Source organism: Haliotis cracherodii, unplaced genomic scaffold (genome assembly GCF_022045235.1).
Source record: "Haliotis cracherodii isolate W230 unplaced genomic scaffold, xgHalCrac1.p SCAF_2, whole genome shotgun sequence".
Classification (NCBI taxonomy): domain Eukaryota; kingdom Metazoa; phylum Mollusca; class Gastropoda; order Lepetellida; family Haliotidae; genus Haliotis; species Haliotis cracherodii.
This window is the reverse complement of record NW_027266275.1, coordinates 61,223,221-61,244,585: the sequence shown is the minus strand read 5'-3', so window position 1 is coordinate 61,244,585 and position 21,365 is coordinate 61,223,221. Positions and strand designations below refer to the sequence as shown.

General features: G+C 41.6%; 1 protein-coding gene across 1 annotated transcript; it reads left to right on the top strand.

Moving 5' to 3' along the window:
• Nucleotides 1–6,971: 6,971 nt before the first annotated feature.
• On the top strand, nucleotides 6,972–17,666 carry LOC139469362 (L-amino-acid oxidase-like). The gene is made up of 7 exons (XM_071251514.1): nucleotides 6,972–7,036; nucleotides 7,616–7,923; nucleotides 8,918–9,305; nucleotides 10,398–10,511; nucleotides 13,089–13,307; nucleotides 15,707–15,824; nucleotides 16,068–17,666. Exons 2-7 carry the CDS (start codon nucleotides 7,623–7,625, stop codon nucleotides 16,740–16,742), a joined length of 1,815 nt encoding a protein of 604 aa, XP_071107615.1. The 5' UTR covers nucleotides 6,972–7,036; nucleotides 7,616–7,622; the 3' UTR covers nucleotides 16,743–17,666.
• The last annotated feature ends 3,699 nt before the right edge of the window (nucleotides 17,667–21,365 follow it).

Below are 21,365 nucleotides of genomic sequence, written 5' to 3'. Positions count from 1 at the left end.
ATCTTTTATGGTCTTAACGATATACGCATTTCATGTACAAGTGCGATTCTTTTGCGGTTGAGTATAGTAGTGTTTTGGAATTGTTCAGCCACCTCTTACGACAATCATAGTCGCCTTTTACGGCAAGCATGGGTTGCTGAAGACCAATTCTACCCTGGATCTTCACAGGTCAAAGGGTATCCGAGTAAACACGACCAATAGGTCATCACAAAAACAATACCAGGTTTGAAGCTATTGATGATGATACAAGTGTCAAATCCACAAGGGAAATGTCCTATTTACCATCGTCACATTGACAGCGTTTTGAATAACCAAAGCAGATTCATAAAAGACATTTCCTTAACTGAACCGTTATAATCACTTAACTACGCCCACAGAGAATATGTGGGATGATTCATAATATTTTTATAACCTTTAGAAGAGTTTTTCGTGTATTCTAAATATTGATTATGATCACATATCTGTTGTCATTGATAAAAGATGTCAGCTTCAAAAACATTGTGGGAGTATAATTTCATGGAAGGCAATATATAGATTTCTAACATTAGGATTAAAAGAGAAAAGATTGTGACTCAAATCAGCAAAGCTATTTATTTCGAATTTACTTTCATGTCACAGAAGCGTTTCTTGAAAACGAATTCCTTTTGGTAATGAATTTTTTTCACACTAAAACTATTACAAGGTTTGACCATGTGGAGTCAGACTTTGGGCTCTTTTTTTAGAATATTGTGAGGTGCATTAGTAAACCAATCTCATTAAAATCAGATCTTAGTTCTCGCTACCGCTAAACAAAGATCTGAGGACATCCCATTAAAGGTCACGTCTGACCGACCTTGCGCGAACTTTGACCGACCTATGGAATGACTGACAAGAAGCCAACATTAGCCAATCAGAAGGCAGCTTTCTCGTGCCTTACGGCACTAATTTCAAATTGACGACTACGCGTCTAAGCAAATTTTCACAAATTCTCGATTAAAAGTAATTTGAAACCTGAACAAAAGAACATTCTGGAATGGCTAATAGATGGTCTAGACTGTCTGGATTCAGTTGTTAAGCCCACAACTATCGTTCGTAATACCCCGTGTTAAAAGTTCTCGAGGTTGCATGATTAGGTCGAGTTTATGTGCAGTATGTTGAGAAGATCAGCAACCCTGCGCATTCCTTTGCTTGGATGAAGTTGGCTGGCCTGAAGAGTGAAATAGAAGGCTTTCTGTTTGTTCCTCAGGACCAGTCACCTCCCACTCAAAACTGTCAATGAGTGATTTTGCATCCAGATGTAAATATGAAATGTAAACTATGCAATGAATTTAGTGAGACTGTCCAACACATTTTCAGTGGATGCCCAGCTGTGGCACAAACACAGTATCTTAAGCTACATGATGGAGTGGCTTTGCAATGCTTGTGGTTTTGACACAGAGGTCCATCCATGGTACTACCCAGAATATGAATATGTAGAGGGCATCATGGAAAATGATAAATACAAAATTCTTTGAAATAGGCCCATTTACAGCCTCAGACGTATCCAGGACAACAAACTGATCTTGTCCTTTTGATAAATCCAATGAAATGATTTATAACATTGAATATAACATTTGACAATAATGTGATTGACAAGATTGAGCAAAAACATGGCAAATATGCGGACCTCGCTTTCGAAATGTCACGCTTGCAACCCAAGTACCAAGTTGTCCGACTCCCCATTGTTCTCGGTGCCTTAGGTTTGGTATCTACATTGGGAGGTGAAATAAAAGCAGGGTCTGAATCTATGATAGGTGATAAAAAGCAGGGTCAGTATCTATTATAGGTGATATAAAGGAGGGTCAGTGTCTATGATAGGGGATAAAAAGCAGTGTCGGTATCTACGATAGGTGATAAAAAGCAGGGTCAGTATATATGATAGGTGATAAAAAGCAGGGTCAGTGTCTTGGATCAACGGCTTATAACCAAAGGATGTGGTAACCGATGTGGTAACCCTAAACCTGATAAACCAGCTAATCAAGCTAACTCATATAGACCAATATCCCTAACTTCAAACTTATGTAAAGTAATGGAATCAATGGCTAAAAATAGATTACAACATTACTTAACCCCAAATAACATCATAAACCCAGATCAGCAGTTTCACTCCTGGCTGCTCAACCCTAGATAACCTCGCCCGACTAGAACAAGATATTAAGACAGGACAACTAAATAAACAATAAACCACAGGCATCTTCTTGCACTTCTCTAAAGCTTTCGACATGGTATGGCACGATGGGCTAATACAAAAACTTAAAAAAATAGGACTCAAAGGTCAGATAATAAACTACATCCAGGACTTCCTAAACAATCGTAAAATAACCGTGGGTATAGACCAAACTCTATCGGACCAATGTCCCCTAGAAAATGGCACTCCTCAGGGCAGTATCCTCAGCCCCACCCTCTTCAATATAATGATAAACGATCTATTCGAGGGTCTATCCCCTAAAGTAAACACATCAAAATTCGCGGATGATGGAGCCATCTGGATCCGCACCAAAAGCATGAAAATGGCCAAAAATCTACGCCAAAAATCTCTTAATAAAATACAACAATGGGCTGACAAATGGGGCTTCTCCCTTAACTCAGAAAAAACAACAGGAATAGTATTCAAACATAAAAACATGAAACCCGCCTCCCCAATCCTCCAGCTAAACAATCAAACAATCAAATTTAAAAAACAAACCAAATTCTTAGGACTTATTTTCGATGAACATCTCACCTGGGATGCTCACATCCAAAACCTAACAACTAAATGCAGTAAAGACCTAAACACCCTAAGATGCCTAACTGGCTCTAACTGGGGAGCCTCCAAAGATACTCTCCTCTCTCTCTACATATCCCTAATTAGATCAAAACTAGACTACGGCTGCGCCATATACAACACCCTAAACAACTCTCTATCTAAAAAACTTGACTCAATACAATATCAGGCTCTCAAACTCATTACACGCACCCAACATGGCACCTCCTACATCTCACTTCAGGCCTTAACAGGAGAAATGCCACTAAGTCTACGCAGGGAACAGCTAAGCTTAAATTTCTGGGCCGCGTCCCAATCAAACCCTCTCATCCAAAACTTAATAAACCAAAACATCAGCCCTAAAAACCAAGCTCTAGCTCGTAAACACCCCTTACTTACCCCAATATCCCAAAGAATAACAAACTACCTAAATGAACGCCAAATTAAAAATCTTAAACAAAACTGCAAAAAATCAAATATCTTCACCCCTAAACTTAAAATACCCAAAATAGACACAACACTAGCTAGCCAAATAAATAAACAAACCGACCCAAACATAGCTAAAACTACCACACTAGCATACATACACAAAAATTGGCCAAATTGGTGTCACATTTACACGGACGGATCCTCAGATCCGACCTCCAAACACACGGGTTTCGGAGTCCATACCACACAACCAACTAAAACCACACAATCCTTCCGACTCCCATATAACCAATCAATATTCACGGCAGAACTAATGGGCATGGCCTCAGCCCTCCACAATCAAGAATCCAAAAACCACCAAAAAATCCTAATACTTACTGACTCCCTAAGTGGACTACAAGCCCTCCAAAACAAAAATACCAAAAACCGACCTAAATTAATAAATCAAATACTTAAAAGCTCCAACGACCTAACTAAGGCAGGCAAACAAATAACCTTCTTGTGGATACCCGCCCACGTAGGAATATACGGTAATGAAAACGCCGATAAAGCAGCTAAACTATCCCTCAAAATCCCAGAAATAAGCTTAAACTTACCCATCTCAAAATCAGAAATTAAAAGTGTAAACAAACAAAAAATCACAAAAAAATGGCATAACCTATATCTAAATTCAAATAGCCAAATCAAAAGAGTGCTCAGCAAACCACTAACCAAACCAAAAATTCTCCATCCATCAAAAAAAATCGACAGAGTAATCACTAAACTCCAAACAGGACACACCAACCTAAATAACCACCTAATTTTTTTTTTAAAACACACTACAGGTAACTGCCCACACTGCAAACAACCAGAAACCCCAGAACACGCACTCATCCACTGCACACACTACCTAACACATCGAACCGCATTACAAACCACCCTCAATCTAAACAAGGCTCTCACTCTAGAAGCAATACTAAACCCACAAAATAAACTAGAAAACTTCAAGGCCTTAGGCGTATTCTTAATCAAAACGGAACTAATAAAACGCATCTAAAACCATAATAACCTACCAAATCAAAATCACATAAACAAACAATCATCCACCATACCCAGCTCCCTTAGTTCTCCTCCCCAACCCCATCGGCATCTATTCCAAATCTCAAAATTCCCAAATTCTATATAAGCAACCCCTAAAGCCCCCTCTTGGGTTGCACAGACCACCTTCGCCCCTTTCGGAAACACATTAAATGGCCTGGCCGGGCCCGTGTGCGAAATACGCATCAGTCGGAAAGCGCACGTTAAATCTCCAAAGTTAGTAAGTAAGTAAGTACCGACATGCATTCTGTGGACATTTCACATAAAGCCCGACCCGTGAAGATTCGGGGAAAAATAGGTCTTCAGCAACCCATGCTTACCGGAAAAGGCGACTATGCTTGTCGTAAGAGAAGACTAACGGGATCGGGTGGTCAGGTTCGCTGACTTGGTTGATGCATGTCATCGTATCTCAATTGCGCGGATCGCTGCTCATGACGTCAATCACTAGATCGTCTGGTCCGAAATCGATTATTTACAGACCGCCATCATATAGCTGGAATATTGCTGAGTGCGGCGTTAAACAACAAAGATATAGCGCCATGGTCAGCTCGTATATGAAGCTACAGCTATGTTGTTGATAGAGTTACACGACCATTAACAGGAAGGTAGCTGAAGGCTACACCAGTGGCTTGGATAGCAGCGACTCCCTCTACATCGCACACGCTTCACACACCTGAGTGATGTGACAGTGATAACCGTACACACGGACACGGACCATCCTAACGCTAAGATACTTTTGTGAAACCTATCCCGGATCCTAATTTCGTGAACATATTAATATTTTGTGGGGCAGCACTGCCGGAGAAAAAGCAACTTCGACGTCAGCAAAATGAACGCGTCATGTTTTTAGTTGTTAACTTTAATAACGTAAACAAAGTTTCCACTTTATCCTTCCTGAGGTCGTACTGCCTCGCCCGCAGCAGCTGAAAGGGTGCAACACAAGCGATGTTAATTCTCTGCAAATGGGCTCCAACTGCGAGCTAGCGTGACGTTGGAGTTTTAACAAACATTTACAGCGTGAAACTTTTAATTTAACGGTTGTACATGAATATTCATCGTTGCTTTGAATGCCGCCCTAACGCGGGAGAACGTCTTAGACTATATGTGTCGTCACGAGAATATCAGTTGATGTGTTGTAGTTGCTATACACATGAAATGTCAGTTGGTACATACAACATATAGGGGATATTTATTAAAACTACTGTAAAAATGTCGCTAACTCGATAATAATGATCGGAATATCTTTTAAGACGACACACCTATAATAACACTACGTCCAATATCGTCACTGGACGGTGGGGTAGCCAAGTAGTTAAAGACTTCGCTGGTTATGACAAAGACCCGGTTCGATTCTGCAAATGGGTACAATTTGTGAAGCCATTTCTGGTGTACAGCCGTGATATTGTTGGAATATTGCAATTGCGGCGTAAGATCATACTTACTCACTCCCTAACATCGTCGAATCCCAATTGTGTGGGTCGATGCTCATGATATCAATTACTGGATTGTCTGGTCCAGGCTCGATTATTTACAGCTGGAATATTGCTGTGCGGCGTAAAACAACAAACAAACAAACATTAACATCGTCACTCCGCTTATCTCGAACTACGGAAGAATCGAACTATTTCCTGTGGTCCTCAGAACTCCTTCCTACCCAAATATGCCCCTGCTTTGTTTTATTACAAAATACAAAAAAACAATCTCTAATGAAATCAGACTTCAAACTACATTTAAAAAAAACTGCATGTAACCCTTTGTCCTCTGAAACTGATCTAAATCCTAAAACACCAATTTAGCTTACGACGCAGGGTTTAGGGAAAAAACCTTCCTCTCGTTTACATTGTGCACCACCACCAGTAGCTGAAGTGATGACGTAAATCCTGCTGGGATATCATGCAGGAAGCCGAGGTACTGTAAGTCCCCAAGATCCCCAGCGAGGTGGCCTAGCTATGGTTACTGGTGGCCTATAGCCCATGTTTTAAAACCGTATACATGATATCGTTATGCTCAAATATATTTCATACATTATTTTTAAATATAAATGACGCAATTGTGAATAAATTAACTTGTCTCATCGCTATATGGCTGAAATATCGCCGATGCGACGTTAAATTTTAACTCCCTCACTCACTCACTTGCTGGCTCTGGTTGAATGCCCTATTATGATAATGAACCCGGTTCCAAGGCCCGACTGTATCATGTTTGCTTTGTGGTAAATACTTGAATGATGTGTAAACAGTTTGACTTGCACATTGCCGTTGCTAAAGCTACAATCCGGTTTTTCAAGTTTGTGAATAAAGGAGACTTGCATAATACGTGAATGGGGCCAGTGACCTTTCCTGACCTTTAGAAGATACTGTTACTGATATTATGAAAACTATTTGAAATTGGAAAGTTTTAGGGGGCATCTCAACAATTTCTTAGAATTGGAAAGTATATATTGTTGAGAATTGATTTATAATGAATCAGTAACATTATATATACGATACTGAAATTCGGTATATATAATACATAAATTTGATACACAAGTGCAAATGTTAAAATATACACAGAATACATGATACAATAAAAGTTTAATGTAGGAAGTGAAAACTAGGTGAAAGTATACTGCTTGGATATGCGATATGGGCAGTAATCGCACGGACGAGTTCACGCCTTCAAAACTGACAAGAAATGTTTTGAGACAGCCCCTTGGTGTTTTCCACTTGTCAACACATGCACGGAAATTTAGTCCAGCGGTAACCCGTCATTTTCACACCGACTCAACAGGTGAGTGAACGTTTAACACTCCTTCAAATCCTTTCTGATCACAATTTTTGGTATTTTGAAGGACAAAACATTGATATGGGTTTTATAACGGTTTAAATGTCCATGTAATTATTGTATATAAATGTTTTTTTATGGGTGAATGCAAAGGAATGAAAAGTCGACGTAAGAAACAATGTTCACGACCCCTCAAAATGCAAGTACGCCTGACCTGCACACACGTGCTTTGAATTAACCTTTTTACGAGAACAATAGTATGGTCGAACATGTTTAAGCTATGAAGTACAATTTGGCCATTGAACTGAAATAAATATAGAGTATTATTGTATTTTTAGAATGTGTGCGTCATATTTTGAAGTCAACGTCCATTGCAGTATGTTGTCAAGCCTAAAAGCGTTGGGTTACATGTCAGTGTACTTGCGGATGCTTGTAATTATCTCGACTTTCTTTTGAAGCCAGTTATCGTAACAGCGAGAATCAGACACTAATCTGTGTTCGGCGTGAGAAGCAGCGGATGTAGTTGAAAGATGAATGGGATTTTGTAATAAAAACAATATTTTGGAATTTAGTTTTTATTTTCAGGTACAATATGACCGGTGCCGCCTTAGTTGTGATATTTGCAAGCGCCCTTGTAACGATAACCACGGCAGCCATTTTGAAATGCTCCGATTACAAGGGAGCACTGTTTCATAACGCGGAGGAATACATACCGCATAAAGAAGAGCCATGCAAGGCGTGCAAATGCGAGAAGGGATTCCCCAGCATGTGCAGACAACTCCCATGTTCCCCTCCCCCCAAAAACTGCAAACACGTGGCCCAGGTGGAAGGGTGTTGTAAATATCTGTGCCTGGACAAGTTCAGGCGCACCCCCGGCACAATGGTAGAGAATGGTAAGCTGATATTTCAGTTATTAGTAATAATCGTTTTAAAAGCGCATTTGATCTTTATTCATGAAGTGAATTATTTATGAAGAAAATGAATTTAATTAAAATGAATGAGTGAGTGAGTGGGTTTAACGCCGCTTTAACAGTATTCCAGTTATATCGCGGCGTGTCAGCTTAATGTGGGAGGAAAGCCCGAAGTGATGCAAGTCTTAGACGTTTACCACGTCGGTGAAACCCACGACCACGGGTATGGTGCTGACAAACCTAGAAACATAATCGGGGCGAACCGGGATTCGAACCCACAACCATAGGTTTCTGGCGTGCCCAAGGGACGCAACTCTGCACAGCGAATCGCGGCGCCTTAGACAACTGGGCCACCCGTGCCCCCTAAAATGAATGAACAAGCACTTATCAAATACACAGGCTGAGTCTGTATCCTGACAAATGACTTGAACCTTTGAGTGAGTGAGTGAGTGAGTGAGTGAGCGAGTGAGTGACAGTGAAACGTGTTCTATGCCGACGTCAGAGGTGTTTTCGAATCAGTGCGAACAAACAGGTTCGAACGTGTAAGTGATGGAATGTTTTTCGTCGCAGTGAGCATTGTTACAAATATATTCCAGCAACCTGTACATAATGTCCGGTGGCATGAGCAACGATCTACGCTGCTCTGTGGGTACAGGGGGCAGCCCACGCCTTGGGCTTACGATGACACTATCAGCCATGACAGCCTGCGTTAGCACGATATCCCCATTTTAGGGGATCTTCGTGGGACCTGGGGGTGCTGCGAGTCTGATCTTCTCTTGGATCCCATGAGCGTATGTGTCATCGAGTTAAAAGTTAACGTCGCATCGGCATTTTTTCAGCCATATATCGACTTTTAGCCTTGAAAACCACTTTTTAGTAACCTTTTATTTTGAACGACGTTGAATATATTACACTTCACCTTTAAGGCGGGATCAGTTCTAGAAAGTGCGTAAACTGATTATTTAAACTTCTTCAGATAACTGCACTGATATCGCCATCATCGGCGCGGGCGTGGCAGGCGCGTACACGGCCTGGCTTCTACGTAGTCGCAACCTCACCGTCGACGTGTACGAATTCTCCGACAGAATTGGAGGACGTCTACACACCGCCAAGTTACCCCACATCCCCGACGTGAACATCGAACTCGGTGGCATGAGGTTCGTCCCTGACTGGCACCCACGTCTGTACAAGGTAATCAAGGCTCTCGGTCTGGATATGGTAGACTTTCAGCCCAAGAACGCCAGCAAGGAAACGCTGTATTACGTAAGGGGGAGACAACTCAGGGAAGCAGATTTCACGACCGGCAAGTTGCCCTACAACCTGAAAGGCGAAGAGAAAGGGAAGAGCCCTAATGCTCTAAGATGGTGCGTTGTTATATGAATTTAATATGTATTATTATATTCTATAAACGTAAGCATGTGGGTGATTTGGGGTTGAAGACGCATTGAAATCATTCAGTGTTTATGTTTGTGATGTAAACAAGGCATAGATTCTATGACAGGATAAAACACTCTATGAATATCCCGTAAAACATTCTGCACTCCAAACAAATGTGAAGTATGGCGCGGATTTGGAAGAGCGGTTGCAAACTAACACACATACATTGTTTAGCATTGGTTTGTTTGTTGTTTAACGCCGCACTCAGCTTGGGTTGTATACTCCCAAGGTAGCTTGGAAAGAAAATTGAGTGCACGCTGGTTCATCGATCGTGGTAATAATGGTGGTAGCGCTTTGAGCATGCTTCAACGGATGGGCAATAACGCACTACACCTATGTATTTAGTGTTATTATCATACCAGGACCGTATTCATAATATCCGATTACTTTGATTTTTGTTAATGAAATACGGCAGATAGATGGGAGTGGAGTGCATACATTTTGAAATTGCATTCCTAGTGTCGTTTCTTTTATAGTGAAGGGTAGTTGATTGTACAAAATGTATGAAATATCACACACACACACAGCGCACACACACACACACACACACACACACACACACACACACACACACACACACAAACACACACGTCGCTATATAAGTGCTATGATCTTGGACGGGATGTTAAACCCCATTTCACCTAACCTCACCTAACCTCACCTCACCTCACCTCACCTCACCTCGCCTCAACCGCGGCATGGTCGATGTAGCGCAACTCTTTGCCTTAGGCGAATGGGTCACCAGGTGCGCGGCGAATAACTCCGCGTTTGCCCAATGGAACAGCGTTTCCCCATAACGCTGCGTACCCATGTGACGTTATACGACACTCTGCCAGAAACATCGTACTGATGTTTGAACAAAACGGTCAGGGTAGCTGGGTATTTATCTTGTCAGTAAGCAGGGATGTATGCTGCTTTCTTGGGTGCACATGTATTTTGTAAGGTATGTGTATTATTATAACAGCAAAATGTAATGACGAGTGTACAAAAAGAATTAAAAGGTTGCAGTGATTTTATAGGAAGGTTTTTTCCGAGAACACCAACTACACAGATCGGGGTCCCCGTGAGTTCCGGATAGGGAAAGATCTGCTCCAGATATCTACACGTGATGGCCTGCTGCTCCATGATCAGAGGTGAGTAAGTGTGTGAATGTTGTGAAAAGCCACAGTCAGCAACAGTCCAGATATATCACGGACTAAATAAACCATTGACTGGACCATGGGCACCTCATCCGGGCACGATATCACGTGACCATCTCTGCCACCGCCAAAACATTTTTAGACGGCTCTTACGACAGACATCATTCTTTGTGCATTATATTGTGATAAGAAGTTGCACCTTTCCGATTATATGATAATGGGCGTGAAGCTGAGTTGGTATATGATGATGGACGCAACACAGAGTACATATATGATGATGGACGTAACACGGAGTACTTATATGATGGTTGACGTAACACCACGTACGTATATATATGATGACGGACGTAACACAGATAACGTATATGATGATGAACGCAACACATAGTACGTATATGATGATTGACGTAACACAGAGAACGTATATGGTGATGGACTTAACACAGAGTACATATATGATGATGGACGTAACACCGAGTACGTATATGATGATGGACGTAACACCCAGTATATATATGATAATGGACGCAACACCAAGAACATATATGATGACGGACGTAACACCCAGTACGTATATGATGATGGACGTAACACCCAGTACGTATATAATGATGGACGTAACACCCAGTACGTATATAATGATGGACGTAACATCCAGTACATATATGATGATGGACGTAACACCCAGTACGTATATAATGATGGACGTAACACCCAGTAAATATATGATGATGGACGTAACACCCAGTACATATATGATGACGGACGTAACACCCAGTACATATATGATGATGGACGTAACACCCAGTTTATATATGGTGACGGACGTAACAGCGAGTACGTTAATGGTGATGGACGTAACACCCAGTACATATATGATGATGGACGTAACATCCAGTACGTATATAGTGATGGACGTAACACCGAGTACGTTTATGGTGATGGACGTAATACCAAGTATATATATGATAATGGACGTAACACCAAGAACATACTTGATGACGGACGTAACACCCAGTACGTATATGATGATGGACGTAACACGGAGTACGTATATGATGTTTGACGTAACACCACGTACGTATATGATGACGGACGTAACACAGATAACGTATATGATGATGAACGCAACACATAGTACGTATATGATGATTGACGTAACACAGAGAACGTATATGGTGATGGACGTAACACCAAGTCATATATGATGGTGGACGTAACAAAGAGTACGTATATGATGATGGACGTAACACCGAGTAAGCATATGATGATGGACGTAACACCGAGTACGTATATGATGATGGACGTAACACCAAGTACATCTATGATAATGGACGCAACACCCAGTACATATATGATGACGGACGTAACACCGAGTACGTTTATGGTGACGGACGTAACAGCGAGTACGTTTATGGTGATTGACGTAACACCCAGTATATATATGATAATGGACGCAACACCCAGTACGTATATGATGATGGACGTAACACCCAGTACGTATATGATGATGGACGTAACACCCAGTACATCTATGATAATGGACGCAACACCCAGTACATATATGATGATGGACGTAACACCCAGTACGTATATGATGATGGACGTAACACCCAGTATATATATGATAATGGACGCAACACCAAGAACATATATGATGACGGACGTAACACCCAGTACGTATATGATGATGGACGTAACACCCAGTACGTATATGATGATGGACGTAACACCCAGTACATATATGATGATAGACGTAACACCCAGTACATATATGATGACGGACGTAACACCCAGTACATATATGATGACGGACGTAACACCCAGTAAATATATGATGATGGACGTAACACCCAGTGCATATATGATGATGGACGTAACATCCAGTACGTATATAGTGATGGACGTAACACCCAGTATATATATGATAATGGACATAACACCCAGTACATATATGATGATGGACGTAACATCCAGTACGTATATAGTGATGGACGTAACACCGAGTACGTTTATGGTGATGGACGTAACACCCAGTACGTATATGATGATGGACGTAACATCCAGTACATATATGATGGCAGACGTAACACCGAGTACATATATGATGACGGACGTAACACCGACTACGTTTATGGTGATGGACGTAACACCCAGTAAATATATGATGATGGACGTAACATCCAGTACATATATGGTGACTGACGTAACACCGAGTACGTTTATGATGATGGACGTAACACCCAGTACATATGTGATGGTGGACGTTAACACCGAGTACGTATAGGAAGAGTTCCGTAAAACAGGGGCGGTGTGTGATTTTTGACTGACGCCGAGTTTGCAATTGGAGATAGACAAACGCTTAGTTTTGGCCTTTGGTTTCGTGATCATAACAATGCATCCCGTCAAATAAAAACATAAAACAAGTCATACGACACCTTCTCACCCGTCTTTAATAAAAGAGTGGGGCATTTCATTTAGAAACGGCTGCTTTTCTTTCTTCTTTTTTTGTACCTATGCATGCAAAACGTTAAACATGTTGAGCTTACTGTTAACTCTATATCTTTGCAGTTACGAGGGCGTGTTTCGTAGTGTTGCGAGTGAAGAGGCCTACAGTTACATCCGGGATACCGAGGGTTTTCAAAGTTTCTTTGGTTCAACAAGCGCCGCAGTGCACATCCCCTTGTCTGGTCCAAAAGGCTGGTCCAACAACTCCCCTTACAAAACCCTGAAGAATGGGATGGACCATCTCCCTAAGTCATTGTTGAAAGCGGCCCTGGAGGGACAAAGGTAAGCGTGTCACGTGATTCTGTTAGTGGGTTGTCAGGAAGTTGTGCGAGGACATGCACGTGGCAATGCTGACAGTCTCATCAGGATAAACTCTTTAACTCCGATACGATACATCTCTGCCTGAAGATCTGAACACCTTTCAAATCAGGTAAAATCTAATCAGCCAATTCAGCATTGTGTCTTCAAAATTCCCGGTACGCGTGAGGGAAGCATTCAGCCACATATGGTTTCTGCATGTCTGAGTTTCGATTGCATAAATAAAGCCGTATTTTAAGAGCTTAGAGCCGAAAGAGGCCAAAATGCACTTTGGCCCTTTTTTCATATTATTGCATAAATAACATCTATGAGTTCTTGTCTACTTGTAGAAAGAAATATTGTTTTTATCTCATTGATAAGTTTTTGAAATATAGCTACTTAAAATTCTGTAAAAGGGCCAGAGTCAAGTTCCGAAAGGGCCAAAGTCACTTTGCTAGATTTGAGTCCTTTTAGCTATCATTTCCATGGATGCTTGACACTTGGTGGTTCAAGAGATTTTGAAAGTTTGGAAACATTATTATTCTGTTTCAACTATTTCAATAAAGTTGGCATTACTTTAATCATTTAAAAGATTTTCTATAGTATCTGTTTATACTTTCATTAGTAATTTCACATGTTAAATCCCATGCAAATGCTTGAGGGTAAAACGGGCCAAAATACAGACATTGGCCCTTTTAGACTATTTCCGCCCTTACACAAATGAAAAATTAAGTTTATTTACTTTTTGGAATGTTTTTTTTATAGGAACATTTATATGTCTGCTGTCGGAATGTGTTAAAGTTGAGGAATTTATCGGTGAATAAAAAATGTTAATTTGCAGGCATATGGTTATGGTTTTCATTACTTTTTTCCAAACGGACTCCACATGAGATTGGCCCTTCTGGCGCAAAGCTCTTCATTTGTATAATGTTGTGGATATGTTACACATATTGTCGTTTCTCGGCGCCTGGCACGCTCACCCAGAGTGTGTTCTATAAAGTGTATATTTGCATTCTGTGGCAGTTTTCTTGTGCTAAGATTGAGCTTCTTTCCGAATAGAGTTGGTAAAGAGTGAGGGAGTGAGTATGGTTTTACGCCGCTTTTAGCAATATTCCAGCAATATCACGGCGGGGGACACCAGAAATGGGCTTAACACAATGTACCCATGTCGTGAATCGAACCCGGGTCTTCGGCATGACGAGCGAACGCTTTAACCACTAGGCTACCCGACCGCCCCGAGTTGGTAAAGTAATGCAACCGAATCGTTTTAGGCTGGCTCAGGAACTCACGCATCCTTCAATTACATTGTGGGGCGGGGCGGTAGCCTAGTGGTTAAAGTGTTCGCTCATCACGCCGAAGGCCCGGGTTCAATTCACCAATGAGTGAAGCCCATTCTCGTTCCCCGCCCTGATAGTACTGGAATATTGCTAAACGCGGCGTAAAACCTCACTGACTGACTGACTCACTCTTAGGACGGTCTTAGGGCGGTCAAAGTTTGCCCATTGTTAACCCTGAGCGACCTCATTTGGATGTCCTTTGGACATTCCTCACGCAGAGAGCTATCGTATCGGAATAAACCCTCTGATGTGAATGAAATTGGGCTATGCTTATGGTCGAGGGTAACATATGAGTAACCATGGTATTTTAACATGATGCACACTGGGCGGAAGCTGACAGTGGAGAATACGACCAAGGGAGCTTATGTTGTGTGCGGGTAAACAACTGATGGGTTTTCTCAGGCGAGGATATAGAGAAGTGTTTGTACGCGTATGCTAGACATGTGTTCTAGGAATGGTCACGTGTATTTGGAGTTTGTCAACTGTCAACGGCGAGGGTCGGGTGTTCTAGGAATGGTCAAGTTTATGTGGGGTATGTCAACTGTCAACGGTGAGGGTCGGGTGTTCTGGGAATGGTCAAGTGTATGTGAAGTATGTCAGCTGTCAGCGGGGAGGGTCGGGTGTTCTAGGAATGGCCACGTGTATGTGAAGTATGTCAATTGTCAGCGGAGAGGGTCGGGTGGTCTAGGAATGGCCACGTGTATGTGAAGTATGTCAGCTGTCAGCGGGGAGGGTCGGGTGTTCTAGGAATGGCCACGTGTATGTGAAGTATGTCAATTGTCAGCGGAGAGGGTCGGGTGTTCTAGGAATGGCCACGTGTTTGTGAAGTATGTCAACTGCCAACGAGGAGGGTCGAATGTTCTAGGAATGGCCACGTGTATGTGAAGTATGTCAACTGTCAACGGGGAGGGTCGGGTGTTCTAGGAATAGTCAAGTGTATATGGAGTGTATCAGAATGGGAATTACCTCATTCACGATGGTCATTGTTTAAATTCACTTTTGTTTTTTTATCTATACATAAGTAACTCATAATACCCTTGTCTTCAGCAACCGGTTACATCTTAATCGCCGTTTGACTAAGATACAGACTCTACCGTCACGGAAGTATCAGCTGACGTTTAAGGAAACGGTAACGAAGAAAGATGGCTACACCCGGGACAAATTCGTAAGTCATACCTCTATGGTAAAACGATTCACATGCTAATCGAACAACAGGCTGCCTTTAACGGAAAAAATACCCGATCTATGAACCTTTGGCTACATAAAATGAAGAAATTGAAGAAATTGTGTAGGTAATATAATGGTTAATTTCTAGTACATGTACAAAAATTATCTCTAATACATCTATTAAGTAAATCTATCTCGAAATGTTTGTATATGTCATATAAACCTTCTTTCTGATTTATAGGGAAGAAAGTCATTTGTAAAGACATGCGCAAAGAAAGTGATCTTGGCTCTTCCAAGAATGGCGCTTGCAGGAATTAACTGGCATGGTTTCAAGAAACATCGACTTTTCAAACGCTACATTTCGTCCGTCACTGATACGCCAGTTGCAAAAATATACCTTGGCTTCCGTGGCCCATGGTGGGATGAGCTCAACGTGACTTTTTCAAAAGTCACTACGGATTTGCCTCTTTCGTTTGTATTGAAAGGGGGAGTGTCACCAGATACTGGAAGAGCCGTGCTTCTTGTTGCGTATAAAGACACTGATATTTCTTATTGGAAACAGCTATCAAAACTTGGCAAGCCCATCCGCGGGACACTTAAAACACCCTATGCTGTCACAACCAAGATGGTTGCTCACATTAAGCGCCACCTGGCGGAGATCTTTGGACTTGAGACCCGGCAAATTCCTGACCCCATATCAGGGGCATTGTCAGTGTGGGACGACTACCCATTTGGAGGAGGCTACAATATGTGGTTGCCTGGATACGACTGGGATGACGTCAGAAAGACGATGACGCGTCCCTCCAGCAAGGACCACGTGTACACAGTAGGGTCCGTGTTCGCATTCCATGACAACCAAGCGTGGATAGAGGGCGCTTTAGCGAGGTCGGATGAACTAGTCGATGAATATTTCTAAGTGTGTTGTAAACGCCATTTGATATTCTGGAGGGGGGCCTGGAATTTGGTATTGAGACTAGATATTTTTTCAGGTTCAGCTGCAAAACCTGATATATTTTTTTATATCAAAACCATGCGCCCATATTTTTTTTCTAAAACATCACTTTGCAACAATGTATTTTTTGTGGAAGACTATTTCCATTTTTCCTAACAAAATGAAACAGAAATGTGTCTTGCAAGAAATTTCGGGGAGAATTTATTATCGGTTCGGATGGTCAGGTTTGCTGACTTGTTTGTTGCTTGTCATCGTATCCCAATTTCGTAGATCGGTGCTCATGATGTCAATCACTGTATTTTCTGGTCCAGACTCGATTATTTACAGGCCGCCATCATATAGATTGAATATTTCTGATTGTGGTGTTAAACAACAAACAAACAATAACAAACGTCATTTGAATACCACGCAGTTCACTAAACTAAGCCTTCCATTCTCGTCCCTTGTAAATGAACCAAGTACCTGTGTTGCGTTCTACAAAGAAATCTTAGCAAAGCAAATTTAGCGCTAAGACAATCGCAACTCCCATAGTTTAACATAGACTTACGCCATTCGTAGCGATAGACAACTTTGTGGAACGAGGCCCTTGCATCTAAAATATGGGCCGATTCTAAATATATATATAAAGGAAATACGGTATTTTGCTTCACACTAAAATGATTATATAACCATTAATACCCATTACCGAATATATACGTTTGGACATTTGGAAGAATTTTTTATTACGAGACCAAACAATAGTGGATTCATCCCTTTTAATTGCTACTGGATGTGAAACCTTGTTGGTTTCGCAGTTTGGAATCTTCCTTATCGCATTTAGTGGACGTAGCTATGTATGAGCCTAAAACACATTAATGTATTGTCCATATAGTAATTAATATTAATAAAAGGTGCAAGATTAGTTTTCAAGTGTTTGTCATTCTTTTTGTCTGGTTTCTGTTTTGCATCAGAAGACATGTCCAAGAGCATTGCATCAAACTCCGTGTCTTGGCTGGTTGCTGCCTGCAATAGTAACCTAAGGTCGTGGAACGATGCTTTCAGTATCAATCAGTGGTCCAGACTCGATTATTTACAGGCCGTAGTCATACAGCTGGCATATTGCTGAGTGAAGCGTTAAACAACAAACAAACAAAACAGAAATACAGGTTACTACATCATACATGAAGTCATCTTCCCAGAGCAAGGGAGTTAACTGATTGTAAAAGTCCAGTGTCTATCCTTGCCGAACTAAGGTGGGATTTTTGGGCTCTATCACAGCGCCACCAGTGGCTATTACAAGTTATGTCCCTTGCATGTACCTCCTAATGACCAGTCAGATTCCATCTCTCATATCACTTGCATTTGCTTCAAACAAGATGGCAGCGCCCAGTGAAGACGATCTGATCGATAATCAAGATCTATTTTGTAAATAATAAAATGGGTCCTACCTCGTGAAGTCCATCAAATCGTTTGAGCACCTTGATTAAAAACATGAAAAGATTTGGAAAATATCTGAAGACGTCCAGTTGACACATGCTTTACAATTCCTTCAGTCGATCGAGAATCTGCATGTAGAATTTCATGTTGTTTACAAACCGGAAGTAACTCCGTAATTCCAACCTATTTTGGCAAGGGTGGAAAGTGGAGTTTTACAGTCAGTTAACTCCCTTGCCTCGAGAAGATGACATGAAATGTAGTTAGAGTTACCTGCCCATTTCGTGCACTAAACCCAGGAAACCGCCCGAGAATGTTACCGGAGGAAAGAGAAAGAAAGGCTTTGGTTGACCTAAGGTGATTAGAAAGTTGGAAAGAGGAAGTCGATTTTAACGCCTTGTCGAACAGCACTTAAAGAGGGAGGGCAGCAAAATGTGACAGGTCACCCCGCGATCACGCCACTGACAGGCCAAGGATCATTAGGATGACCATCGGACCCTGATCCAGCTACCGCGCCTCAGACCATTGTTGGCCCTGCCAACCGTTCTCGGTCTTTACGATGTTCCAAGTTGGCCTACGCGCATCCCGTTTTCACGTCAGCCCAAAACATAAATGCATTCCTTCAGGCTTCATGTATTTACCATGTTTGTTTGTTTGCTTTGTTTGTTGTTTAACGCCACACTCAGCAATATGCCAGGTGTATGACGGCGTCCAGTAGATAATCGAATCTGGACCAGACAATCCAGGGATCGATATTGTGAGCAACGATCCACGCCTTTGGGGTACTATGGCACTCTATCAACCAAATCGACCCGTGAAGATCCGGGGTAAAATAGGTATTCAACAACCAAAGCTTGCCGTAAAAGGTGACTAAGCTTGTCGTAAGAGGCGACTTACGGGATCGGGTGGCCAGGCCCGCTGACTTTTGATGCATGTCATCGTATCCCAATTGCTAGGATCGATGTTCATGATATTAATCACTGGATTGTCGGGTCCAGACTAGATTAGTTACAGACCGCCGTCATATAGCTAGAATATACATGAGTGCTGCGTTAAACAACAAACAAACAAATCAACAAAGTCACCGAACATGACCACCCAATTCTTTGGTTCCATCTTGCGACCTTTAACCCGGAAACCCTACGGGGGTCACCCGTCGATAAAATATATGCACACAAGCAGCAATGTCACAGGCCCTGACTAGCCGATCCCCGAGAAACACGAAGGACTAAACTGAGGGTAAAAAGAAAGCATATCGAGTTTGGTGTAAATGTAATCGAAACTTGAAAGAATTCTTGTTAAATCTGATTACATGTTTTAATAATCATCACTCATTCCTGCAACAGTTTGTAAAAAGTAAAAGTATATTGTTTCAACGAAAAGAGGGGTAAGAAATGAGCTTGCAGCCACATGACACATACCATGTGCCGAAAAAAGCTAAAGTATTGATTTTCAAAGATACAATGCCTAAGATACCCACCAGCAGTTGTGTATTTTTGGATATAACGTCGCTAACTAAAGATATTTTCAATTGAAAATCAAACATATAAAATCAACTTTGAGGTCAGTTTACATGAAGATGTATTATGACCCAGAATTCCCACCCCACCCCATCCCAAACAGGGTAAAAGGTCTAAGGTTTCAGCTGTCCTACCAACAGTTTCATAATTGTGAAGACCTGTGAAGATTCGTGGTAGAATTGGTCTTCAGCAACCCATGCTTGCCGTAAAAGGTGACTATGCTTGTCGTAAAAGGCGACTAACGGGATCGGGTGGTCAGGCTCACTGACTTGGTTGATGCATGTCATCGATCCCAAGTGCGTGGATCGATGCTCATGATGTCAATCACTGGATTGTCTGGTCCAGTCGTGATTATTTACAGGCCGCCGTCATATAGCTAGAATGTTGCTGAGTGCGGCGTTTAACAACAAACCAACCAACCATAATTGTGAATATAGTGTAATTTATTGATGAGTGAAAATTATAAATAACTGTACAAAATGAAAAGAAAGTGCACGACATATTCCAAGTTAGCCCGTGCTGTTTTCGTATTAGGTATTTTTACCAACAATCAACAATATTAAATCTGTTAAAAAACCTTATTCCAGCATCAAACCGAATACTTTAAAATATTGAAAAATGATAAGCATTGACGTATATTTATCGAAAAATCACAATCTGATTAATATGGATATAATCACAGTTCAAATTTAATGTGCCAATGTCCTTAATTATTTTTAAGATTATGAAAAATCAGATTTCTGTCATATATTTTCGGCATTGATCAATCCGTGTGTAAATAATATACGTGTGTAAGTGTATTCTCAAGTAACCGACCTCTTTGTGTTATTCTCGTGCATCAGTTTTACGTGCAGCATTGAGATCTCATCGCGCCCATCGTGACCTTGACCTTAAGATCTATATGTGTTATGGGGCGGTCGGGTAGCCTAGTGGTTAAAGCGTTGGCTCGTCACGACGAAGACCCGGGTTCGATTCCCGACATGGGTACAATGTGTGAAGCCCATCTATGGTGTCCCCCGCCGTGATATTGCTGGAATATTGCTAAAAGCGGCGTAAAACCATACTCACTCACTCACTCACTATATGTGTTATGTGGGCGAGACTTCAGCGCAAACTAATCCAAAGTGTGTTCGTTTGCAGTTTAACACCGCACTCGTCAATATTCAAGCTATATGACGGCGCTCTGCACATTATCGAGTCTGGACCAGACAATCCAGTGATTAATATCATGCGCATCGACCCAAGCAATTGGGGTACGATGACATGCATTAACCAAGTCAGCGATCCTGACCAACCGATCCCGTTAGTCGCCTTTTACGGCAAGCATTGGTTGCCGAAGACCTATTCTAACCCGGATGTTCACGGCTGTCCACAGTGAGGTGACATCAGTGTTACGACCAGCCAAGTATACTTTGTATACCCGAACACACAGAATATTATATCCCCATTCTATTGTGATCAATACTGAGAAATACCCTTGACGTTGTGTAACTAGGACAATAACACAGTGCATGAAATAGTTCGCGAGTGATGTTTCACGACACAAAAGGGATATGGTGGCGCGGTGTAAAGTATGCTATCCCTGTCTGTAGTCTATGACACGATATTGTAGCTGTTGACATCACTATTACAATCCTTCAAAAGGATGTAAGCC

Excerpts from the sequence above, each read along its gene's own strand:
- LOC139469362 (XM_071251514.1), top strand. The coding sequence starts at position 7,623 with ATGACCGGTGCCGCCTTAGTTGTGATATTTGCAAGCGCCCTTGTAACG. Across the intron at positions 7,924-8,917 it reads CGGCACAATGGTAGAGAATG|ATAACTGCACTGATATCGCC; the intron begins GTAAGCTGATAT and ends AAACTTCTTCAG. Across the intron at positions 9,306-10,397 it reads AGCCCTAATGCTCTAAGATG|GAAGGTTTTTTCCGAGAACA; the intron begins GTGCGTTGTTAT and ends GTGATTTTATAG.